The following is a 27035-nucleotide window of genomic DNA, read 5'->3' as shown; positions in this document are numbered from 1 at the left end:
TTACATGCTGATGATTTCACATCAGCAGCTGTGCGTTTTTATGTCCCAACAAGGCTGCACTTATACGTAAAAGGTGTTAATCAGTGAAGAGAAGCATGACGAAAAAAGAAATTCCACTTTAAAGTTAGCTATACTGTTCTTAGCAGGCTGGTGCAACATATGTATGCTGACCCTTCTTTGTCTTTTTCATCTGAATGCACAACTTCTTCTGGTGCATTCAAAAAGCTAATTTTGGTAATATAATTAAAAATGAATGAAGCAATATATTTGCGCATATTAATTCCGCTGTAGGACTCCATTGTTTAGGTAGGAATGTACGTGCACTGTTTTTCTGTGTTTTGGCATACTGTGTGTAGTTTTGCAGAGATGCCCTTTACTTAGCGTCTTTCCTGCCTGTTTTATTCCTTCCATAGAAATGTAAGATGTCGGTGTGTCTCATACTCGCACTTGGGCCTGACGTTCGGGAACGCTTCATGATGGAAATAAAAAAAAAATCACGAATAAACTTATGTAGTTGCGGGGGGACAGAACGAGGGACAAATGTTTATTGCGAAAGAAGGTAAATGCCAAGCAGTGAAGCTCTTTGGCTTTGGGCTATGTACGTGCATGTTTGCCTTCTCTTCTACAACAGCGGCTGAGGAAATAAGCGCTTGACGTTGGGTCGTGGATGCTGCGGCCGCTTTTTTATGAATGCGAACCGCAAAATAAAATGTGTGCACCTGGAATCCGAGCCGACTTTTCCGGTCGAATAATTTCTGGCTACGGGGCAACGTGGCTCAACACAAATTTAACGGCTTTACGCCACTACTTCTGTGTCTGCAAAACCTTTGTTGTCAGGTTAATAAATGCGTCCAATGGGTGTTGAGATGCGCTAGGAGTGCACATACCATTCATCTCTTATATGTAGGGAGTTTCGGGGATGCATCTTAACATCCGCCGAGCATTTGCACGTCTATTTGGTTGGAACAGAAAACGATCATCAAAATATCAGCGTGCAGCGCCGGCACTGCGCCGTACGTTCCGTGCAGCCCATGTTCCTACAGCGTCATCTCGTGCTATCTACATGAAGCGCCTCAGCGGCGAGCGCTTCCTGAACACACTGCCCCTATTCTAGTACACTGCAACAAGGCAAACCAGATGAACACACTATCAGACAAGTTGACAAAGCACGCAGCGAGGTCCGATGAGACGAAGCGTTGAGGTGCTTCATTTGTGCCGCCATCTCACATAAAAAATATAAAGATTTTTTTTTTCACCTACTCCAAAGCATCCATGTCAAGACACCAAAGCCAGGAAAGGTAGCTGCGTTCCTATTTATTTTTTCTACTTTGACTTTTACTCACGAGGACACATTTAGCCTCTTCAATTTTTTTGTTCTCCTACCCTACCCGCGGGCTGCCAGAGCCAGCCAGAGCGCTTGCGTTTTTCTCATGTTGCCCCGACCACCGTGCGGCGCAGTTCGGTGCGCATTCGGTTTTCTCTGGCCGAGTGGATTTTCGCCTAGCAGAGCTTTGTACGCTTTCTGGCTAGCAGACGAGGAAAGGGAACAATGGTCACTCGCCGCCATCCCTGGGGGGACTCGACGGATGGCATCGCGTTCGCTTGAGAGCAACATCTCCGGAAAGTGTTGTCTAGCCGGTGTAGGACACCGAGGAGTATGCGCATGGTTATGGGTGGACCAAATGTCTCGCGTTTTCTTCGATATTCCTTCGGTAGCCACATTAAGGGCCCAAAGTAGGCATTCGATTGTGGAGATACTTTGCGTTTCTTCATTTCGGTGCCCCACCCCACAGAAGGAAAAAAAAAGACATTGCTGTGGCGCAGCGAATTATCGCATGGTGAAAGTTCGATGTCGTTACTGCTTTTGCGGAAAAGAAAGCGATGGGCCACTGGACGCTTCACTTGCCGGATACTCTGATTACATTATTCAATTATACGGATGCTACGGGCCCATTCCTGCTGCCGCCGTCGCCCTCCCGTTCCGTATAAAGTCCAAAGGCGATAACATCGCGGTGGCATGCAACGGAAGGTTAAGAATGCCGCTAAAAAGGATCATCAGCAAAGAAAAGTTGACTGAGCGAGGTCGTAAACATGCCGAAAGTCCTCGAAAACGTTACACTGCCACGCAAAAAGGTATTATGGCACGCAAATAAACCCATGCTCTCCGGCAGGTGCGATTAGTCAGTGCCTGAGCGATCGGCGGCAGCCATTTTTTATTCCTTTCGGAACGGCATAGCCAGCGGCTATTCAGAGAAAAAATCAGTTTTGTTCGGCATAATAATGCATCTCTGGCCGCATCGTACTATGGCCACATCGTCAGCGAATATGGCATTGCAGCGCACGCGATGCCAGAGGTTCAACTCTGAACACAAGGGACCACACCTTTAGTTCTGATGGACGGGAAATTCCTGCGAATGTCAATCACCGATTCTGTTGGGACCCTCTTATTGTCTACCACTCGACTGCAGCGATAAACAGCAATTACTTCAGTCCCAGATAACTTCTCTAATGTTACTTATGGAGACAGATCAGCGTCGACACCTCTGACTATTCCCTCACTGCGTGCGAGGTGAGAAGAAATGAAGGCACTCACCGGTAGTGACGCGAATGATGAACACTTAAGAAAATCCGCGACACAGCTCTGGTTAGGTGATCTGCACCTAACTTTAACGCGTACACGTCACTTTCACGCGGTGAGTTTTCGCGGTTTTGTGACGCCGCGTTACAGGCAGGTGAAGTGGGGCAACCCGAAAACTTTTGACCGATAGCCGAGGGCTAATGGCGAAAAGGCGTCGAATCAGAAATAACTATGTTTCTTTTGTTCTTTGCAGTCATGCATAATCAGTCTGTTCACATCATATCAGATGGGGAGTTTCCGCGGTTCTCGTGACGTCGCGTGACAGACAGGCGAATTGGGGGTGGTTAAAAAAAGCTGTCGGCCATTGGCGGAGGGATGATTGCAAAATTGAAATAGAAAAGCCAGGAATAGCTTTACGGTACAGCGCCCCTTGTATATGAAATTGTCAGTTGCCGAGAAGGACACAACTGTGTATTGCAGCGAAAATTTTGTAAATCGCCCTTGGGAAATGAAATAAAACATTTATCTAGTGTTCGTATTTTTTCATCTGAGCGCATAGCTTTAAGGTTAGCAACATGATGATATTGGCGCTAGTTTGTTGCCCATTTTGATTAGTGTTCTTTTTTTCTTTTTTCGCCTTGGTTGCCACACGGCATAATGCGGGAATGTAATAAAGCGCTTCAAGGTCCTCGTTGAAATTAAAAAAAAAAATTACCTGTGGCCGACGCTCAATTCTATTCCATGAACCGGTCCACTCGAAGAGGCGGACATTACTGGCACATCAAATTGAAACGAATAATCGGCTAACTAACAAACGTTCACTTATAAAGTTTCAACTATTTACCTTATGCCACATATTGCAGTTTATAGATTCTAGTGGGTGAGACTACAAGGCATATACACTTGAAAAGAATTGTGTGGATGACACCATTCACGAGATAAGCGTCGTCAAACTTGCAGTAAAGACCCATTGTCGTTTCACTTAATTTCTTAACAAAACGTCGTTTTATACAATGAAGCCTAAAAGTAACTGGAACGCCAATGCATTTCCTCGCAAAGTTCGGGAATAGAATATCTCGGAACTGATGTCATCCTGAGAATTCCTTCCAGCCTTGCGGAATCTTTGGCTAGAATTTGTGAATATCAATATGTGCCATAAGGAAATAGGTAAATAGTAAATTCTTGTTAATTAGTCGATTAGGCATTGCAATTTTTTGTGCAAGTAATATCCGCCTCTTCGAGCAGACCAGCTTATGGACTAGAATTGTGATATGGATGGATGGATGGATGGAGTAACTTTATAGAAAGGTCCTGCGAGCTACGGGGCGCAAGGTCCCATAGAGCGGGCTACTCCCACGTTGGGACCGGGAGTTGTAACTCCCTGGCCGCATCGTGGGCTCGCTGGACGGCCCAGAGCTGCTCCGCCAGGTCCGTGCTGCGTAATGCGTCTTGTAGCCTGGCGGAGTCTTGATCCTTGTGTGCGTGGGTCCGACCACACGGCCAGAGCAAGTGATGTACGTCTAGTGTGCTATGGCAATTTTCGCAATGTGATGTTTTGTATAGGTCAGGCATGTAGTGATGTAGTCTGTTCTGCGTGGGGTACGTGTTTGTTTGAAGCATTCTGAACGTCAGGGCTTGAGGCCTGGTGAGCTTATTGTGAGGTGTGCTGTATATTCTGCGGTCTACATAAAAGTCCTTTATGATCTCGTTATATGTGGAGGGAGGGTCCCGATTCTCGCTGGGATGGTCACGACCAGAATAGGTGGGGTCGCGGAAGGTTAGGTCTCGCGCGCTCCTGTGAGCCATCTCATTGAGATTGCGAGGGGCGTCCTCGATCTCTCCGAGGTGTGCCGGGAACCAGCAGATGGTGTGATGCTGCAGCGGTGCGGATCGATTGATTATTTGTAGTGCTTGTCTTGCAACTGTTCCTTTCTGAAAGGCTTTGACGGCTGAGCGTGAATCGCTGTAGACGTGGGTGGTGGTCGGGTCTGTGAGCGCGAGTGCGATGGCAACCTGTTCTGCTATCTCGGACTTGTGGGACTTGACTGTGAGAGCGTTTCTCACTTGAACTTGCTTGTTGATCGCGGTGGCAACGAAGGCCTTCCTGGTTGAGTACTGTGCCACGTCAACGAAACAGGCTAGGATTTTCTTATCAGGTATTTCGCGCAGGATGAACGATCCGCGTGCCAGCCTTCTGGGTTGATGGTGCGTGGGGTTCATGTTCCGCGGCAGAGGGCGAACCGTGTAGGAGTTGCGTGTGTCCGTCGGAACGCTTTGATATAGAGTCTCGATTACTGTGGTGTCATGGCCTAGTTTGGCTAGGATTTCTCTACCCTGTTTGGTTCCAGAGAGTCTTGTCCATTGAGCCCGTTCTTGAGCTTCGGCGATTTCTTCAAGTGTGTTGTGTACCCCCAGTTGCAGCAGGAGGTCTGTCTCGGTGTTCTTGGGGATTCCCAGCGCTTGTTTGACTAGCTTCCTCAGTTGTACGTTGAGTTTGTCCTTCTCCGCTACCTTCCATCTGTGCATGGCCGCCTCGTAGGTGAAGTGGCATAGCGCAAAGGCGTGTGTTAGCTTGAGGAGATTTTCTTCCTTAAGGCCGTGTTGTCTGTTGGCTACGCGTCGTATGAGATTCAAGGCATTATTCGACTTTGTCACGATCTTCTCCACTGTAGCTGCGTTAGAGCCGTTGCTCTCAATGAACATCCCAAGGACTCTGATTTTGCTGACGTGTGGAATGGTTCCTCCGTCTTTTGTTCTTAGAGTAACGACGTGTGTGTCTCTGATTTCGTTCTTTGGTTTGGGACTGCTCCTCGATGGTTTGTAGACGAGGAGCTCTGACTTCGCAGGCGAACATCGCAGGCCAGTGGGAGCGAGGTATTCCTCGATCACGTCGATCGCTTCCTGCAGAGCGCTTTCAATTGATCCAAGGCTACCTCCGGGGACCCAGAGCGTTACGTCATCGGCGTATATCGTGTATTTGACGTTCTCGATTTGATCCAATTTCTTGCCTAGGCCGGCTAGCGCAAGGTTAAAGAGCGTGATAATTGTGATATCTGCCACAAGGAATCACAAGGAGTCTGAAAAAAAATTGACAGTCTTCGCTAAAACACCCGGTATGTCTAAAGATGGAGGCCAGTTTCATCCAAATACAGCAGGTGCAACTTATAGAAAGCATTGCCTAAGAGCCACATTACTCAGGTTGTTCAGTTCTTAACTTATTCCCGAGTACACTTTCACAGACTGTCGTTGTCCCACCACTTGTCCAGAGTAGATGCCGGGCATCCACTGCAGACACGGCGTTGTCGTAGGCGCTTTGAGCGGACGAGCATTTTTCAGTGAATCGCTGGCAGTGTCTTCATTTCGCGAACCCCTTCACCACCCTTTGCCCCCAAGTAGACCAGTGGGCCTCCCGTCAATATTCCAATAGCACTTATTTCTCCTTCTCCTCCTCTTCATCCTCCTCCTCGTCATTATCATCATCGTCATTATCTTCCTCATCATCGTCGTTATCATGTTCAACTCTCATAGAGCTGTCTTGTCCGCAAAAGTAACGCAATCACACGACGCTAGTTTTTCCCACAAATAGTCAAGCACAAAATTCACAAACTACGGACAGCGCAAAAAAATAATAAATGAACAAAAAAACGTGAAGTACGGCAGAAGCCTCTGGTTTTTTTGGAGCGTTAGGCCCTACGCCTGTTTCTGGGACTCACCAGGTTGGTAGCTATTAATGTTATCAAGAAGCGCGCCTCCCAAATTGCCCTGCAGATTTCGCATCTTAACAATTCAATAATTTCTGAAATTTTACAGCTTCTCGCTTAGACGATCTCAATACGCCTTTACTAATGATCCAAATTCCTTCTTTCTTTCTCATTGGCCTCATTTTCATTCTCCACAGATTGTATTCGTACAAAAACAATTAGTTAGCCGTAATGTGAACATTCGAGATGTAATTCCACCAACCGAATCAAATCAGACTATTAAGATACATTTTGATGACATTTTTCCCCCCAAACTCGAAGTTTCTATCAGCCACTTCGTTAAATAACCTGTTGCAAGATTGCCTTGCGCACGTACAAACAAATAACATAATAGCGACAGATGCTTAGGCGAACAACGAAAAGGCGGGCGTGGGCATTTTCTCGCTTCCGCTTGGCTGGTCATTCTCCTTGAGACTGCCTGATTTCACACCCGTTCTTGAAACCGAGGTTTTAGCAATGATTTTAGCGCTTCGGAAACTGCCTTCGAACTCAATAAGTGCGGTTATTATACCAGATTACCTTTCGGTCTGTACTTCGTCCACAGCTTCATCCAATTCGGCAACTCTAAAGACGTTTCTAACATTAGTTCCTCCACAGTGTAATTCTCTAAAACTATTATGGGTACCTGGCCATTTTGGCTTACATTTAAATGAAATGGTAGACTCAATAGCACGATAATCCATGAGTGGACCTATGATGCCGGTTCTTCGAGTAGTGGTGCACATAACAGCAATTAGATATAGACAATATTCAATTCATAGAGATGTCAATGAATCCATAATGACATGGACAGAATTTCAGCACCTAAAATTTCCATGGAAAATCCATTGGTGTCCATCAAGACAATCAGAAGTAGTGATCACGAGATTACGCTGCCGTGTCCCTCCTTTAAACCTATATTTACACAGGACTGGTCTGACGCTATCGCCTCTGTGTCCATACTGCGAAGAAACAGAATCACTAGATCACTATTTTTTGTATGTCGGCGATACAAATTGTTAAGAAAAAGAAATCTAGAACTTCCGTTTGCTAAATCAGGGCTAATGTTATCATCAGAAATCATACTATCTTTCGGTGCGTCAGTTATAGGGGTCAGCCATAGGGACGTGTTTGATGCGGTTTGCGGTTAGATACAACCAACAAAAGGAATAACTTGTGATTGTTCTTTTGTAATTTGTTTGTTTTAATATTTTTCCCTTTCTTTCCTGTTTTCTCATCCAATATGTAACACTGCAATAGAATAGGCAATCGTTTCAGCACGCTATTCTTGGCCAATCCCCGAGTGTGGGTATGAGCCATAATATGAGGCCATCATCATCATCATCATCTTCTATCTATTAACGTCTAGGCTCTACATGTATGTACATCTACCTATCTCACGATCTCTATCAACAGTAATGAGATTAGCATTCAAGAAATATAGCTACACACTGTATTGCAGAAGTTACGTTTATTATTTAAGATCAGTAGTGCTAAAATGCAGAAACTGCGCTAACCTCAGCTGTGGAAGAGCAGCAATTCCGCATACAACGCCTACGTACGTAGACGTCGTGAAAATGCATTAATTGCATAGCAAGCCGACAACAAGACAACACAGAAAATTTCAGAGTCCTGCTGTTGCGTGACTAGATTACACGGCAAATTTCGTGGCCTATTGTTCCGTCACTAGATGACGCAGCAAGTTGCACGATATATTGACAGCTAGTCCGTTTCGGGCACTGTTGCTCCACTGTCTCTAGAAGACGCAGCAAGTTTCAGAACCTAAATCTCCGCCACTAGTATATCGCCTCGGCGCTAAAAATACCAAGCACCGACGGTCTCAGAACAGACCGTCGCCTGCGAAGAATCACAAAACACCATTGCCATAGATTTCATTTTATGTACAATTTGAAATAAAGAAAAATTGAAACACACAAAATCACACAAGAACACGCTGCAAAAAAGTTAGTCAGCGCAGCCTTCGCAAAAAACATCGGGGTGCTGGTGCTGCAGGACGGCAGCACCGACACCCCAAGCCCGCGTCGTGCGAGCCGAGCGATTCAACAGGGCCCGTGACGTCGCCCTCTGGCCCGGCGGATGAGGCCCCACCGCTGCTGCATCGTGGCCCGGGCAGGCTGGGGCTGCGGCGAGCAGTGCCGGCGCGGACAGGTCATCGGCAGGGGCACCCCCGGTGTGATGGAGAGCATAATCCGGGGGCGCACCGCGGACGGGTGCACTGGGCTCGCCGCCAGTAGGAGGCCCGGGGCGCAGGCGAGCAACAGGAGCGACGCCCCCTCGGCCCGAGCGACGTCCCGGTGCTCCCGTTGTTCATGCACACGGCACGTGCCCGCTCGGCGATGACGCCGCCGCTTGTCCGCTTAGCACTCGGCGGAGAAGCGAGGCCCGGTGCGAGGCCTCCTGCAGCGGCACCCGTTGACCTTCCGCGTAGCGCCGAGCTCGCTCCTGGCGGTGACGTCCGCGCTGGAGAGGCCGCGTGGCCTCCTGCGCCAGTGGACCACCTCGCGTCGCCGGAACAGCTCGATGGAGTCCGCCGTTGCTCCAAGGAGCCCGGGTGCCCGATGGATGCTGGGCGCGCGGGCCACCGCGCTCTTCTCGCCGGGCCCGACGACGGCGGGCCGCATGTGGTGCTCGTGGGTGGATGACATCTTTCGAGACGGGAGCGCTGCCCTGCATGGCGTTGTAGAACGGGGCCATCCGCTGCGGTGGCTGCTGCTGCTCTGGCCGCTGACGTGTCCTTTCGTTCCCTTTCGTCTTTTACCACGCGGAGCGCGTGAGCACGCTAGATCGCGTGATCGCGCGAGAACACGAGCCCAAGCTCGTCTTTATCAACTGGGGATAGCCGAAAAACAAATATTTTATGCAAATTATTTGGTAGACAGCCCTGAGCTTTTCTTGCGATTTATCGCGAAAATACGCGTTCCACGCAAATGTTCCTTCTTGCGCTTCATTCGTGTTAACTAGTCAATGCATGAACAGCCTCTCCTCCAGCCGTCATCCTCGCGCCCGTCTTATTCCGGCAGACACAACGAGGTAAACAAAGTGAAGGAGGAAGAAGTTACCGCATACCGCGCCATCAGAAAAGGGAAAGAAAACCAAACGTCGTGGTATGTTGCAGTACTGCTTCAGGGCCAAGATGTGACAAATGCCGCAAGCCCACCAGTACCCCCAGTAGGTACGCGTCATCGTTGTGAGCAAACGCGACATGTTACCCGTCCATGAGCCGTCGGCATTCCTGGAACGTATGCCAACTCGGCGCGTATTTGATTTCGCATGGTTGGTAGCGTTCTTCTGTGTAAAGCTGTTTTGTTAGAGTGAATTTGCGTCATATCCCAGACCACCTCGCTACGTTTCTCTGAAAGAGTGTTACCTATTGTTTGAAATTAAGGGCATTGAGTGACTTGCATGGGTAAAAGAATGAAGTTCTCATCTTAAAGGGTTAGCAGCGCACAAAGACGGAGACTGAGTGAAGAACAACACGACACAGAGCTACAATTAGTGCTTTGTCTTGTTCTTCTCTCTGCCGCCGTCCGTGTGCACTGCTAACCCTTTTAGACGCTTTACCAACTAGCCCACCACGCCATCGTTGTTAACATGTCAATTTTGCTTTTTTGGGGTCAATAGGCGGACCACATGCCTGGGTATGCCTTGTTCTTGTTTTCTCATTTAGCAACGTGCAGTTGCATTTAGGTTTCTAGATGAATTGTGTGATACCAACCGGCCGACCATGGTGCATCTTCCCTCGCAGTGATCGACGCAAGCGCCAAGTACCCGACGGGGCTGTTCCAGGGCACGTGGTCCGACCTGGGTTCCTTCGACGAGTGCATCGAGACCGTGGCCCGTGACCGGAACGGAGGCGAAGTGGCGCGCGGCCAGTACTGCAACGTCTACGTCAAGATGGCCAATGACACCTCATTCTTTGACGAGATGCTGCCTAACTTCATCATGGCCCACGAGCGGGTGAGCTGGCCAGAGTTTGTTGCAACTGGGTGGCGCGTGTATCAATAGAATGTCACTTGAAGAACAGGAGTCACAGACCACAGAAACTTCTCCATTGCTTGCATGATACTGTCTATGAAAAGCGAAGAGCGAAAAATTAGTATTAGCGAAACAGAGCAAAACGTACCACGAAGTAGCCTGCCGTTGAGCCAAAAGGATAAAGGCAGGAATGAGGGGCTAGATTTTTGGTTGACTTGAGCACAGGCGCTCGATAGGACTGCAACTACAGAACCTTACTGAAATTTCACAATGATGCCTGGTTGTATCCACTTACAGAATACTTGCGACTAAGACGCCCGACTACCTTCCTAGAACCAAAGAAAACGACAACGAAGAAGAACATATAAGTTGTGTATAAACTCTCTTACGTGTACACCTTTAGCACCTTTTACACCTTTAGCACCTTTTACATGGTACCTTTAGCACTCGTAGAGCACGGGAAAGATATGCTATGAACTGAAAGGTCACCGGTTTGAAGGTGCTTGAGTTAAGCATGCGCTACGTCATGGCCATGTCGCTACTGTAACTTACGCTCTCAACGTTTTTCGTGGAGCTTTATCGCAACTCACACATACAGTGCTCACGGAATGAAACGCGTCAATTTATGGCTAACTAATGCTCATACTTCAGTTTGCACCCTTATCAGTTCGTATCACATGAACGTAATTTTGGCGCGTACATTTAGACCGGAGTCCCCGTCACCGTCGGTGTCCAGATTCCTATTGAGATGACATGGTACTTTCGAGTACTTTGCATATATGCAGGGCTCTAGTATATGCTCCCTGTCGCGTTTCATTCCGCGAGCACTGTACAATATCGCCAGTCGCTGTGGCCATTGTCAAGTGCCGAAGCAAGCTTTGAGCCGGCAACATGTGTGGACGATGGAACCTCTAAAGCCATGAACATTTCCTACCCTGAGACGGGCCCAATGGTGTCAATAAACACACCGAAGCAATCCGGACGGCATGTTATCGCAAGTGTTTTTACTATCGACCCATCCCGTATGTACTGCTGCCTTGCACTCGCCACAATGGTGCTGGTGGCGGAATGCGAGGACGCTCTTGTGGTTAGGTGTAGGCGCACGTTACACGCCAGGGAGCAAAGTCCTCCACCACGTCATCCGTTAAAGCGTCACAGTGTTGCTTTCGGACGTTAAACCTCATCTATGAATGAACTGTCTCGGAAGGCGATGTTTTGAGTGAGCTCGATGCATTACAGTCTCAAGGGTAATGTGTAACACTGGTCCCACAGATGCGAACCAGTGAAACTCGATATGGCTTTCATGTTAGCCGGAGTACTGGGCTCAGCTAGGTAACAATATAAAAGCCGCTTATACATAAATACAGCAATGTCGACTACTACGAGTATGCAATATTCCAATGTAGATCTAGCTTTTTCTTTGTACTTCGCACTCCTGCCAATTGCTAATACGCTGTAAATATATAAGCCGCCGTGGTTGCCTAGTGGCTACAGTGTTGGGCTGCTGCTAAGCACGAGGTCGCGGGATCGAATCCCGGCCACGGCGGACACGTTCCAATAATAAAAACATTGTGGTTTTAGCATGTAACACCCGAGAATATTTTTAATGTTCATGCTACGTTTAACTTGGCTTAACTTAGCCCGCAAACGGGAATCCACATGAACGAACCACGCGTCGAATAAACGAAGTTATCGCTCACGAAATTTCGTATCCGCACTGTCACAAAAGCTGCCAGCCTTCTGGCAAATCCCGAACTGTTGCGTGTGATTAGCATTGTCCATTCGGCTCTTGATTTGTTGACACCGGACCCAGAATCCCTAACCACGCACGCACGGTTCTAATGAACCATGACGATGGAGTAAAATTGCCACGGGGCGGGTATACAGCATCAAAAGCCTCTGTCAGGCTGCATAGCCTTTTGCTTTTGCTTCGATTTCTGTTGATGTACAGAAAGAAATCAATAAATAAACCTCAAACCTCAAACATTTCGCTTTTTTCCATTTCAGTCCAGCCCCCCTCCCCACTCTACACCGGCTGGGTCTGATAGCAAGGGTGAGGGTGGTCTCCACTCAGGCCAATCACCATCATAACCATCATCATCATCAGCCTGTTTTTCATCATCATCAGCTTTTGCCTTATTACAAACCGCAGTACAACTAGTGGCTTCAGGGTTCATGCATGTGACGCACGCGTTCTGGCCTATGAATACGATATAGCTGTTTTTTGTTCAAATCTCGAAAGTATTGCCGAGGTTAACACCGTTCTAAAACACTTTTGTGAGGTAAGCGGAAGTGCAGTGGATTAGTTTTTCTCGGCTACCACTGCACCAAATTTGACGAAGTTTGTTGCATATAAAAGAAAAAATTGGGGGGGGGGAGGGAATTCTAGTGACTGCTGGTTTCGAATGTTTCATGTAGGTCGTAAATATTTTATTAAAAATTGGCCAAACTAGCAAATTTTTAGAAACGAAGTTATCTAGTTTAGAACTATGTAACTCAAAAATGAAAAATCATATCACAATTCTGTGAACTTCATCTAATAGCACATCTACAGCGGACACAATTGGTATGTTACACATGAATCTAAAAAATTTAGTATTATGGAAACGCGGCTTTTGCAGAACCTTTGTACACAACGTAACCAATTCGCGTAAGATACAAATTGACATACCAAATTTGTCCGCTTTGACTGTTATAATAGATGCCGTTGACAGAACCGCGATATCAGTTCTTGATGCAGAGCTGTTTGTAAACGTCGTGCTCCTATATTTTTCGAACTTTCAAATTTTTTGAAATGTTTCAAACAAAATTCAGGTCCTCAATCGAAATTTCGCTTCCAACAGACACTACAATTTAACTTTCTGTCTCAAATGCAACAAGTTTCATTAAAAGCGATCCAGAGGTTATCTCAGAAAAACGTTTCTGCGTTTTACATGTATTGAAATAGGCCGCGTCGGAGTGGGGCCGAGCTAAAGATTCCTCTTCAACAATTTGGCGAGGAATCAAATACATAAATAACAAATGCATTGCCATTGCCAAAAATGCTGCAAACGAATTCTTGAACGCTACGCACCGTAAAAACAAGTAAAATATATCATTCTTCATAAAAGAATGTACTCGTATGTGCCGAAAATTGTGTTCAGAATAACTGATATCAATGCTTCCATGTTTTCTGTCTATTTAATAAGGTAAGAAAATATCACACGAACTTTAGAACTATATCAGTTCGAAACCAGCAAAGCAGTGCATGCCGCTGATATGAAAAATGTAAAGGCCATGAAATGAACAAGTTGAGGACAAATATGTTAATGAAACTTTGTCACTCAAGAACCGTGTTTACATTCATGTACGTATGCAACGGCCAGTGCAAAATATCAACGACGCTGGCTTTCATCCAATGTATTACGCAGGAGCAGTTGTCACCGGTCGTGTATCGTGAGTAATTACACCGAAATTATAGTCGCAACAGAGAGCACGTCTAAAAAGCAGGAGTTCTGCAAAATATACGAAGGCGAGTCAAATGAAAGTGAGCCAGATCGAATATATGACAAACGGGGTCCTTTATTTAAAAGTAGTCTCCATGAGCATTTAGACATTTGTCCCATTGACTAAGGAGTCGCGTGATTCCGGTCTCATAAAATTCCTAGGGCTGCTGCTTCAAAAAGTCTGCAACTGACTCTTTCACGTCATCGTCCGACACGAATGGGGTTCCCTTGAGCTGTTTTTTTTTTCGGTTGCCCAAAATGTGGATGTCGCAAGGCGACAGCTGGGCTGTGTAGCGGATGTTGCAGTGTTTCCCATTTGAACGTTGCCAGTTTTGCATTAAATTCATCAGCGATGTGGGGACGGGCATTGTCGTGGAACAAGATGACCCCATTCGTAAATTTCCCACATCGTTTTTTCTTGATTGCAACACACAGCCGTTCCGGCGTTTCACAGTATCGAAAACAATTGATAGTCTCTCAAGACTCAGCGAATTCTATCCGTAATGGTCCATGACGATCGAAAAAAAAAGTCAACAACACCTTTCCGGCGGAAATGATGGCCTTTGCGTTCTTTGGGCGTGGTGAATTTGAATGTTTCCACTGTAAGCCTTGCCGACGTGTTTCAGCCTCGTAGTAGTGGCACCATGGTTCGTCCCCAATCACAATTGCAGACAAAAAGTCGTCACCCTTATTGTGATACCGGATCAGATTAGTCAAGGCAGCGCCGAACTTCTCCGTCTTCTGGCGGTGGTTCATAATATTGGGCGTCCATTGCGCACACAAAAGCCGATGACAAAGACGTTCATGAATTATGGCGGGAACCGAATTGTGACTGATGTGCGGGCGCTCTGCCACTTCATCGATGCTTATCCTCAGTTCTTGTGTCATCATATCATCAGCTTTTGCAATTTTGTCAAGGGTGATTTCACGATGGCTTTAGTCCCGTCTTGGATCGTCTTTGCATCTTTTACGTCTTGCTTTGAACCACTCTCTCCGACGCTTCACAGTGGCCAGTGAAATACGATGTTCAACGTACATGGCAGCCATACGGCGACTAATCTCTTTTTACGGAATACCTTCAGCAGTCAAAAACTTCACGGCACCACGCTGTTCAACTTTTGGAGTTTCCAATATGTCACGCAACCATGTTCAACCGAATGTATGAGAGCATTACAGAACCTTTATCCTCACACCTGCGTGTCACTTTTGTAAATGAGACATCCCTCTCTTCTACGCATATACCTCGCAGATAATGAACCGAACCATTATTGCGTGGGGTGGGTAGGCTCACTTTCATTTGACTAGCCCTCGTACATTAGAAATGTGAAGATGCAATGAGATATACAAATGCGAAGATAGAGCTTGATAAAGGGCAAAAAAGTGCCACTGGAAACAAAGTTCACTGCACGTATACACGAAATCTCCCAACAAGAAGTTTAAATACACGTATAAGTTTGCAATAAATGTACGTACTAAGAAAAAGTCACGGTGTATAATGCGTCAAACGAAGCAAATAAACATGTTGCGCAATCACAGATTCACAGAATCCTAGAAACCGCCCCCATTCCATTCACTCCCCCCGATGTATCGCACGCGACGGAACATGACTAGCTTGTTCTCCACTTTTCTCCTTTGCGCACACAAAACTGAGTCACCATCGTTGTCTCACCCATTCCAGCCCCCCCCCCCCCTTCACGTACGCTTTCACTCGCACATACAGCATGCGGCGCTCGGTAACGATGTTATCGCCCTTGGACTTTATACGAAACATGAGGGCGACGGTGACAGCAGGAATGCGCTTGGAGTGCCCATATAATGGCTATCGCAATAATGTAATGAGTATCCGGCAACTGAAGCGTCCCGTGGCCCATTTCTTTCCGCAAAGGAAGAAGTAACAAAATCGAACTTTCACCGTGCAACAATTCGCTGCGCCGCAACAATGTATTTTTTTCCTTTAGTGGGGCGGGGCACCGAAATTAAAAAACCCCAAGGAATATATGTTGGCCCCAATTGAATGCCTTCTTTGCGCACCTAATGTGGCTACCGAAGGAATACCGAAAAAAATTTGAGACGCTTCGTCCACAGAAAACCATACGCATACTGCTCGGTATCGTACACCGGCGAGCCAAGACTTTCCGGAGAGGTTGTCCTCAAGCGAACGGGGTGCAATCCGTTGACTCCCCACAGTGATGGCGGCGAGTGACCACTGTTTCTGTTTTTCGTCTGCTAGCCAGAAAGCGTCTAAAACTCTGCCAGGCGAAAATCCACTTGGCCAGAGCAGACCGAACACGCACCGAAGTGCGCCGCGCGGTGGTCAGGGCAACACGAGATAAACGTATGCGCTCTGGCAGCCTCTGGCAGCCCGCGGGTAGGGCAGCGAGACCGAAAAATTGAAGACGCTCAATGTGTTCTCGCGAATAAGAGTCAAAGGGGGAAAAAGAAATAAGAACGCAGTTACCTTGGCTGGCTTTAGTGTCTTAACCTGGATGCTTTGGCGTATAGGTGAAAAAAAAAATTGATATTTTTTTATGTGACATGACGGCACGAATGAACCACCAAAACGGTTCGTCTCATCGGACCTCGCTGCGCGCCTAGTCAACTTGTTTAATAGTGTGCTGATTTGGCTTGTCGCGTTGTATGTTCCAATGCAATTGACTTTAGAAAAGGCAATGCACCTTTGGCGTCAAATGTTTTTAACGCCATTACACCCACAAGGTTCTGGAATTGAAAATCTAAAGCACTACTTTGGAAATGTGAATGCACCTTTCACATCTAAAGTTTATGAGATTTATACCCATAAAGTTTCGGAATATATATCTATGCGCTCCGTAGATTCCGCGGCCTCCGCGAGATGCCGCGGTGAGCTCGTTTGTCATCAAAACGCCATTGAACCTTTGTGTTCGGATGGGGCTGCTTGTGTTATGTGACTCCCGGTGCCTGGGCGTTGCCACGAAATCCAGCCGGAGTTTGCAAATTTCGCGGTGAAATGTCTTTTCGAGCATGAAAAAGACATTCTAGACAAAATCCTGAACGATTTCCGGCACCGGGGCTTGCTTTGGTCGGCGGTACATTGACGGACAGGCCGCCATTGGAATCTGAGCCTGGCAACGTTTAACGTTAGAACGTTATCTAGTGAGGCGAGTCTAGCAGTGTTATTGGAGGAATTAGAGGGTAGTAATTGGGATATAATAGGGCTCAGTGAGGTTAGGAGGACAGAAGAAGCATATACAGTGGTAAAAAGCGGGCACGTACTGTGCTACCGGGGCTTAGCGGAGAGACGAGAAGTAGGAGTCGGATTCCTGATTAATAAGAAAATGGCTAGTAACATACAGGAATTCTATAGCATTAACGACAGGGTGGCAGTTCTTGTTGTGAAACTTAATAAGAGGTACAAATTGAAGGTGGTACACGTCTATGCCCCTACATGCAGTCATGATGACCAGGAAGTCGAAAGCTTTTATGAAGACGTGGAATCGGCGATGGGTAAAGTCAAAACAAAATACACTATATTGATGGACGACTTCAATGCCAGGGTAGGCAAGAAGCAGGCTGGAGACAAGTCCGTAGGGGAATATGGCATAGGCTCTAGGAATAGCAGAGGAGATTTAATAGTAGAGTTTGCAGAACAGAATAATATGCGGATAATGAATACCTTTTTCCGCAAGCGGGTTAGTCGAAAGTGGACATGGAGGAGCCCGAATGGTGAGACTAGAAATGAAATCGACTTCATACTCTGCGCGAACCCTGGCATCATACAAGATGTAGACGTGCTCGGCAAGGTACGCTGCAGTGACCATAGGATGGTAAGAACTCGAATTAGCCTAGACTTGAGGAGGGAACGGAAGAAACTGATACACAAGAAGCCAATCAATGAGTTAGCGGTAAGAGGGAAACTAGAGGAATTCGAGATCAAGCTACAAAACGGGTATTCGGCTTTAACTCAGGAAGAGGGCCTTAGTGTTGAAGCAATGAACGACAATCTCATGGGTATCATTAAGGAGTGCGGAATAGAAGTCGGTGGTAACGCCGTTAGACAGGAAACCAGTAAGCTATTGCAGGAGACGAAAGATCTCATCAAGAAACGCCAATGTATGAAAGCCTCTAGCCCTACAGCTAGAATAGAACTGGCACAACTTTCTAAGTTAATCAACAAGCCTAAGACAGCGGACATCAGGAACTATAATATGGATAAAACTGAACACGCTCTCAGGAACGGAGGAAGCCTAAAAACAGTGAAGAAGAAACTAGGAATAGGCAAGAATCAGATGTGTGCGTTAAGAGACAAAGCCGGCAATATCGTTGCTAATATGGATGAGATAGTTCAAGTGACTGAGGAGTTCTATAGAGATTTATACAGTGCCAGTGGCACCCACGATGATAGTAGAAGAGAGAATAGCTAAGAGGAATTCAAAATCCAACAGGTAACGCCAGAAGAAGTAAAGAAAGCCTGAGGAGCTTTGGAAAGGGGGAAGGCAGCTGGGGAGGATCAGGTAACAACAGATTTGTTGAACGATGGTGGTCAGATTGTTCTAGAGAAACTGGCCACCCTTTATACGCAATGCCTCGTAACCTCGAGCCTACCGGAATCTTGGAAGAACGATAACATAATCCTGATCCATAAGAAAGGGGACGCCAAAGACTTGGAAAATTTTAGACCGATTAGATTACTGTCCGTTGCCTGCAAAGTATTTACTAAGGTAATCGCAAACAGAATCAGGAACACCTTAGACTTCTGTCAACCAAAGGACCAGGCAGGATTCCGTAAAGGCTACTCAACAATAGACCATATTCACACTATCAATCAAGTGATAGAGAAATGTGCAGAATATAACCAACCCTTATATATAGCATTCATTGACTACGAGAAAGCGTTTGATTCAGTCGAAACCTCAGCAGTCATGGAGGCATTACGCAATCAGGGTGCAGATGAGCCATATGTAAAAATACTGGAAGATATCTATAGCGGCTCCACAGCAACCGTAGTCCTCCACAAAGAAAGCAACAAAATCCCAATAAAGCAAGGCGTCAGACAGGGAGATACGATCTCTACAATGCTATTCACAGCATGTTTACAGGAGGTATTTAGAGACCTGGAGTGGGAAGAATTGGGGATAAAAGTTGATGGAGAATACCTTATCAACTTGCGATTCGCTGATGATATTGCATTGCTTAGTAACTCAGGAGACCAATTGCAATGCATGCTCACTGACCTGGAGAGGCAAAGCAGAAGGGTGGGTCTAAAAATTAATCTGCAGAAAACTAAAGTATAGCTTAACAGTCTCGGAAGAGAACAGCAGTTTACGATAGGTAGCTAGGCACTGGAAGTGGTAAGGGAATACATCTATTTAGGGCAGGTAGTGACCACGGATCCGGATCATGAGACTGAAATAACCAGAAGAAAAAGAATGGGTTGGGGGGCGTTTGGCAGGCATTCTCAAATCATGAACAGCAGGTTGCCATTACCCCTCAAGAGAAATGTGTATAATAGCTGTGTCTTAGCAGTACTCACCTACGGGGCAGAAACCTGGAGGCTTATGAAAATGGTTCTGAATGGTTATGAAAATTGAGGATGACGCAAAGAGCTATGGAAAGAAGAATGATGGGTGTAACGTTAAGGGATAAGAAAAGAGCAGATTGGGTGAGGCAACAAACGCGGGTAAATGACATCTTAGTTGAAATCAAGAAAAAGAAATGGGCATGGGCCGGACATGTAATGAGGAGGAAAGATAACCGATGATCACTAAGGGTTACGGACTGGATTCCAAGCGAAGGGAAGCGTAGCAGGGGGCGGCAAGAAGGTGGGCGGATGACATTAAGACGTTTGCAGGGACAACATGGCCACAATTAGTACATGACCGGGGTAGTTGGAGAAGTATGGGCGGGGCCTTTGCCCTGCAGTGGGCTTAACTAGGCTGATGACGATGATGATGACATTCACAGTACGAAAAAGTTTCGGGGGGGGGGGGGGGCTCCACAGCGATCCTTACTGGCGGAGACAGACAGACGAAAACCGAGAAAAAACATAAAAATGGAAGGCCAAAGATTCGTATATTTCTGCTCGTGCTACAGTTCGCAATTTCTTTTTCATTAGTAAATTATGGTACGTGTTGTGAGTGCTCCACTATTCTCTAACGAATGTGCAAAGATTTCATCGGGTTTTTGCCGTGTTTATACGGGGATCAACATGGGAACGGAAAAGTCGGACAAACCTTTTTCGGCGTGCATGCCAGGGGGCCTTGAGTTTATCGCATTTATTTGTGAGACAGCTCGTAGATCGTTTTTTATACCTTCGGGATGTACAGGATCCTTTCTTGCGCACAGTTTGCCAAGTATGACTGGCCAATGCTTCGCCTCAGTTTGTCATCTCTTCCAGTAAAATGGAAGGTCGACTAAAGGGTTACGTCAAAGAAGCTGTTGAGTCGTGTCGCTTCCTGAAGGCACTATTTTCTTTTGAAATTTTAAGCACCGTATCCCCCCCAAAATTGTATAAGGATTTATAATCTTTTTCTCCTAATTTCATTGCACCGATCTCAATTCTCTTGAGGAACTTGGCGAAAAGTGCTGAAACGTGTAAAAAGCATGGCTGTGCGTCCGGGGGGTGAAAACTTTCTTTAACTTAAATGCAGGCGTTTAGCCAGTTAAGACATGGCTTTCTGAAAAGGGCTTCTTCGTTCTGCGTATGACCACTATTACATTGTGCCACAAACCAGAAACGATTGAACATGTCACTGGAATGCTGACATGACGTGTTCTTCCGGGATTTCCTGCAAAGGACCTTAAAGGGAAGCTGAAACGGTTTTCAATTTCATGAATTGCTAGGGTTGGGAAGAACAGACCTAATAATTTACGGTACTGATTTTTTTTTCGCTTTGTTATTATAAGGGGCGGAAATTTCTTTCTAAATCCAACCCCCGCGGACACGCCCCCGTCGCTTGCCGGAGTGCCGGGTGAGGAGGCAGCCGGAGGAGAGAACCCGCGAGAGTGACGTCAATCCCGGGGAGCATGCCGGCGGACCGGCGTGCTGGCATGTGCTGGCGTGTTTCTTCCCGTCCTGCGCTTTGCTAAACGACGCTACGAGAGATCTGCCGCCGCTGACGTTTGCTTTCTTTTGCGACTTTCGTGAACTGTGCTTCATTTCAGTGCTGCGTGAGTGCCTACAGCCAAGGGCACACAACATGCCCTCGTTCTGTGCAGCATTCGGCTGTGCGAACACACGCGGGTGAGATGATGTTGTGTGTCACATGTTCCCAAAGGACAAGAAGCTTGCAGCACAGTGGGTCCGTGTGGTGAGGAGAGAGAATTTCGTGCCGACGAAATCAACTGTGCTGTGCTCGGACCATTTCCGCGACAGTGATTATCATCGAAGCTTGACACCGATGCAGGTAATCGGTATTCCAATTCCGGTGTTCCGGTGCCCACATTGATTCACTCTAGAAATGCGAACATTTGCAGCCGTGAACGTCTGTTAACGCAGTTTTAGCGTAGCCGGATAGCCTTACGACCAATGCGTAAACGCGTTGTTGCTAGCGTTGCTAGGCTTGCCTAGCGACATTTGAGGTGCGGTTGCAGTTACGGTAACGTTACCGTGTTTACCACACGGCGGTGCTAAAACTGCCTAATATCTGTATGTCAACAATAGCATGCAGCATGCATACCGATTCTTGTTCGAGCCACAATAGAAAAGTCGTCGAACCATAGTCTGAATATTGCACATATAATGCCTCTGGCCATCTCGATCTGGATGTGTATGATAAGCAACTTTCATGACTGTACCTCGCAGCACTGTATGGGCACGCTTTGAAACGCGGTACTTATGTTCGCGATCGCGTATCAACACGCAAAAAACCACCGAACTTTAGACAAGCAGCGGCAAGGTGCTTGACATCGCGGAATTGCACCGGTCTTTACGATCTAATGAGAAGTTAGTGCTTCGGCATTCCTTCAGCAGCAAGTTCCCAGTGACACTTTAGCGCGTTTTGTCTCCTATAATTGCAACGTGCAGCTACATGAAAAAAAAACATATGTACCAGCTAATATTTCAAATGCGCGAGAAGGTGCACATATCGTTCTCGCTGTTGGCCATCCCACCACCTCGGGCTTCCTGATCGGCCACTACTTCGCTTCCATCGCTACGACCCTCTACCTTTCCACCTCCTACTCTCTCTCTCTCTCTTTTAACCCCATCCCCTCCACCCTGCTGGCGCTGAGCCGTGCTCCCGCATGGATTGCAGCAAATAGCGCTAGCCTTTTCTCCTTCCCCACAAGAACCACTTCTCTCTTTGGCACACTCAACATCGTCGTTGCTGCCATAGTTTTCTGTATCGGCTGTCGGTTCGAACATGTAACGGCCTTGCATGTAATGCTATGTTCACACTACGGTCGTAACGCGCGTAACAGCTCTTTTGGCGTATCGAACGTAACGGCTGTAAAAAACGTTACGGCAGTTAAGCCGGCACCTTTGTTCACATTTTCTGCTGCTTAAATTACGGCTTTTACAACAGGCCAATCAAATTTGGAGCTGCAGAATCGACGTCACCAGCGGTCCAATATGGCTCCTGCCAACATGCGAGCGCTGGCCGAGATCGAAGAAATTCACGCTCAAAACAAACTTATAGTCATGTATTCAATCGCCCAAAGACGACGAAGGTGACGCAGAAGGGTTTGGGTGCGGCAAGTATTTCTCGACAGGGCCGTGGACGGCGATTTTCACAACCTTTTCGCCAAGCTCCGAGTTGGTGACGCTGCGATGTTTGATAACATTATGCGCATATCGCCTCAGCAGTTCCGCTTCCTTGAAAACCTAATGAGACCACTCATCGAAGTTCGGAGCACGCATCTGCGGCCATCGATTTCCTCGGCGGATAAACCAGATGAACTGAAAACAGTCTCGCAAGGCGCACTGCAAAAATTTTCACGAACACAGCCAATCGTGCGCACGGAATGGCGGAATGGCACTTCCCGCGCCCGGAGCTGTCTGCAGACGGGAGGACGGAAGTGTCGTCACCGGTTGTTGAAAGCCGAGAGCTTATCGGTCATTGGCTGTGTCGCAATGGTCGTAACATAACAGTCGTAAATGTTGCCGACCCTTTAACACTCTCACCCACGATTTTTGCGAGAATTGCGCACGTTGGTACCTTTACGTTCGCAGTCTGAACTAGACGCATACGCTTGTTGCGCTTCCGCTTACGTATGTTACGAAAAATCGGCGCCTTACGAACGTAGTCTGAACATAGCATAAGGCGAAAATACAAGCTGTCAGAGACCGTGAGAACGTTCCATAATGCTTACAACTCATCTGTGAAGCCAGACCAGAACGGCGTGCTACGCTCTGAAACGGCGGCGGCGACCGGTGATCCCCGTGAAGGACGTCACAGCCATCTCGACCAATCACGGGCAACAGCGGCGTTCGCGCGGTGCCTAGAGCCGCTGGCGCGCGTTGTCTTGCAAAAAACAGCCGCTTGCGTTTGTTTCCGCCCTGTTTAAACTAGATATTCGTGTTCAATGGTCTAAGAACTGTAGAATGCCGCAGGGAACTCATGTATTTTCGAAAAAGTGTTTCAGCTTCCCTTTAATGAAGTATTTCCCTTTGGATGCACCGGGAATAAGGTACCTAACGGTTGACAACAAGGATGGTTTTCCTTAGGATATTGTGGTGTTACTGACTTTGCACAGCATTTGGGCGTCACGCAGGGCTGTTCGCCATGCAGATGTTGATGCTCGTCCCGCTATAGAGTACTTCCGCTAGCCTCTCATTTCATTTATGGAAATAGAAAAAGCGCAAAAGCGTGTACCTGATTGGGTGCCCCGCATGGAATGTTTGTCACATATGAAACAAGTGCAACATGTGTGTTTGGCATTACGTGGTTGATTATTGTACCACTGCAATAAACAAGAAAAAAAGCGTAGCCCAGTTCGTAAGACCCCAATTCTGTGTGTTCGGTCCAAGATTCGACACTTACTACAGCTAACGTTGCTTTAGTTTGTTTAACGTTTATTTCTTTATAGCGATTACCGAGTCCTAGTTCGAACGCAAGCGAGAACTTGCGCCGGCAAGGAACGCGGTAGTAATTAAAGCTTGCGAGAGAGAGAGAGTGACGTGGCGTCGCGGCGATTCCCTCTTCTCTAACGCAGCACCTGCACGCTATCGCGACCGCAGGTGTTTCCTTTCCCGCGGTCTGCTCTGTCGAGGCTCGCTCGGGATGTGGCGTCGCAGCTAACGGGAATTTAGACGGCCTTTCACTGCTCCAGACAACAGACACGGACTTATTCGCTTAATGTGCCATTTGGTGCTCTCGCATTAAAGAAACCCTGTCCACTCTTGCAGTCACTGAAGGAGTAGCCAAGGCTATTGTGAGCGACTGCACGACCAACGAGCCGAAAGAAGTCACCCAGGTCCAGCTGGTGTTTATGTAAGTCATAGCAGAATTTTATGTTGTGATGTCGAATAGGTGCATCAAAGTGTCATAGTTCAAAACTTATGCAAGAAATTCCGCTCACGGAGAAACTGCCACACACACGGAAACAAAAATTGCACTGCCTCTTGAAGTGAACAGAAGTGCAATCTTTGCAGTGTGCAGCTTTTTCCCGAGTCTATCTGCCGAATGAGTTCCTAACAGGTTGTCAAGCTTTCACTTATGCGAGTACAACCACTGAAGCCCGCATGCGCCTTCACTGCACACATCGGTCGGCCCTCGCTGATCATGCCATGCCTACAAGTCGCGTTGCGTGTTGGGAAAACGCTGCTTCCTTGTGGATCATAAATGAATATTGGGCAATCCAGATGAACACAGATTACTTAACGTATGGTAGGTGTACTCAATACACAAAAGAAATGTAGGTATAATAACTCGAACGAGCTACTGAATTTCATTTGATTCCGTGAAAAGTGCATTCATCGTTTCCACAGGCCAGGCAGCTGTGTCATTCTTTAGTAAGGACAAGCCGCTGAAGAAGCACGACACTCTGCATTTAATGATGATATAACGAACCGAATGCAGCAGAATAGCGAAACAGGCCTGCCATATTGCTCTAATTGATATGGACGGCATACTCACTCAATTACCCAATGGCCCTCAGTCCCCAGCAGCTGCGGAGCACCTGACCAAGGCGGTGGTCAGACCTGTAACGCAGCAGAGGGTGCTGAGAATCTCTGGGTCCGGACAGGCCGCCAATGGGAACTGACCCTTGCAACGTTTAACACTCGAACCCTCTCGAGTGAGGCTGCCTTAGCAGAACTCTTTGAGGAACTATCAGATATATTGTTTGGGATATCATCCGCCTTAGGGAGATTAGAAGAATTGCTGAGGCTTGTACATTGCTGAATAACGGACATCTCCTCTGCTATGGAGGTCTCATAGATAAGAAGCAATACGGGCTGGGATTCCTAATCCTTAAGGACATAGCCGGAAACATTGATGAATTCTGCAGCATTAATGAGAGGGTAGCTGTAGTCGTAATTAACCTAATAGGAGGTATAGATTAAAGGTATCACAAGCCTACGCTACAACCTTCAGTCACGATGATGATAAAGTAGATCAGTTTTACGATGACGTTGAATTAGCGATGAAAAAACTGCAAACTCAGTAAACAGTAGTAATGGGCGACTTCAGTGCAAAAGTGAGGGAAAAGCACGCTGGTGAAGAAGCGATAGGCGATCACGGCGTCGATTCTAGGAACGCCTGAGGAGAGATGATAGAATTCGCAGAAAGGAATAAGCTTCGAAAAATGAACACGACTGTTTCAGGAGGCGTAGCGACAGAAAGTGGACCTGGAAAAGCCCTAATGGTTAAACACGAAATGAAATTGATTTCATACATTCTGCTGATGCCAGCATAGTGCAGGATGTAGAAGTTATAGGTAGAGTAAAGAGCAGTGATCATAGGTTAGTGAGCGCTGGCATTCACCTAAGTTTAAAGAGAGAAAGAGTAAAATTGGTCAAGAAGAAATAGATCAACCTAGAGGCAATAAGGGTAAAAGCAGATAAATTCAGGCTGGTACTTACAAAAAAATTAGCTGCCTTAGAACAGAGAAATGATGATGACACAGAGCTAATGAATGAAACCCTAACAAGGCTGGCTTCAGATGCAGCAATGGAAGTGGGAGGCGAGGCACCAAGGCAACCAGAAGGCAAGCTCTCCCTAGTAACAAACTACCTAATAAAGAAACGACAAAGAATGAAAGTGTCCAACTCAAGAGATAAGATAGAACTGGCGGAACTGTCAAAACTGATCAAAAAGGCGAAAAGAAGTGATATTCGAAACTCTAACGTGAGAAAGAGTGAAGAAGCCGTAAAAATTGACGCTGCCTGAAATCCGTGAGAAATAAATTTGGCATAGGACAAACCAAGATGTATGCACTGAAAGATAAGCAGTGGAATATCATCAGCAATCTCGATGTTATATAGTAAAAGAAACGGAAGAATTCCATACTGACATGTACAATACCCAGAGAGGTCAGGATAACTCCATTAGAAGCGGTAATGAACAGGATACAGAAACTCCACCTATAACTAGTGACGAGGTCAGTAGGGCGTTGCAAGACATGAAACGAGGAAGAGCGGCAGGAGAAGATGGAATAACAGTCGATTTAATCAAAGGTGGAGGAGACATAATGCTTGGAAAACTGGCGGCTCTTTATACGAAGTGTCTATCGACTGAAAGGGTCCCAGAAAACTGGAAGAATGCAAATATTCTTATCCACAAAAAGGGAGACGTTGAAGAATTGAAAAGTAATAGGACCGTTAGCTTACTCCCAGTATTACATAAAATATTTACCAAAATAATCTCGAATAGAATCAGGGCAACACTGAACCTTAATCAACCAAGGGAACGAGCTGGCTTCAGGAAGGGATACTCTACAATGGATCACACCCATGTAATTGTTCAGGTTATCGAGAAATCCGTAGAGTACAGTAAGCATGTCTATATGGATTTTAGAAATTACGAAAAGGCGTTTGATTCAGTAGAGACACCAGCAGTCATAGAGGCGACAGAACGCTTACGTAAATACCTTGGCAAATATCTACAGAGGTTCTACAGCTACCTTAATTCTACAAAGTTAAGCAAGAAGATACCGATAAAGAAAGGGGTTAGACAATGAGACACAACCTCTCCAATGTTGTTCACTGCGTGCTTGGAAGAAATATTGGAGCTATTAAACTTTGAAGGCTTAGGAGTAAGGATCGACGGTGAATACCTCAGAAACGTTCGATTTAACGATGACATTCTTCTATTCAGC

General features: G+C 46.6%; 1 protein-coding gene across 9 annotated transcripts in view; it reads left to right on the top strand.

Annotated features, from left to right (window-relative positions):
- Positions 1 to 8204: 8204 nt before the first annotated feature.
- LOC139051711 (nose resistant to fluoxetine protein 6-like) overlaps positions 8205 to 27035 on the top strand; it is a 98827-nt gene continuing 79996 nt past the window's right edge. For 7 of the 9 annotated variants that reach the window (XR_011509511.1, XR_011509510.1, XR_011509509.1 and 4 more), the window contains exons 1-4: positions 8205 to 9109; positions 10085 to 10296; positions 12322 to 12367; positions 24124 to 24208. Coding sequence is in view for 5 of the 9 variants with exons in the window: in XM_070528691.1 (XP_070384792.1) it covers positions 8860 to 9109; positions 10085 to 10296; positions 12322 to 12367; positions 24124 to 24208 (593 nt within the window). In the remaining 4 variants the exon portion in view is untranslated. Of the gene's footprint in view, positions 9110 to 9393; positions 9613 to 10084; positions 10297 to 12321; positions 12368 to 24123; positions 24209 to 27035 lie in introns of those variants that run through there. The other 2 variants (XM_070528690.1, XM_070528689.1) reach the window with 2 other exon arrangements.

The sequence above is a fragment of the Dermacentor albipictus genome, unplaced genomic scaffold, assembly GCF_038994185.2.
Source record: "Dermacentor albipictus isolate Rhodes 1998 colony unplaced genomic scaffold, USDA_Dalb.pri_finalv2 scaffold_14, whole genome shotgun sequence".
NCBI lineage: Eukaryota > Metazoa > Arthropoda > Arachnida > Ixodida > Ixodidae > Dermacentor > Dermacentor albipictus.
This window is presented reverse-complemented; position numbering and strand designations above follow the sequence as displayed.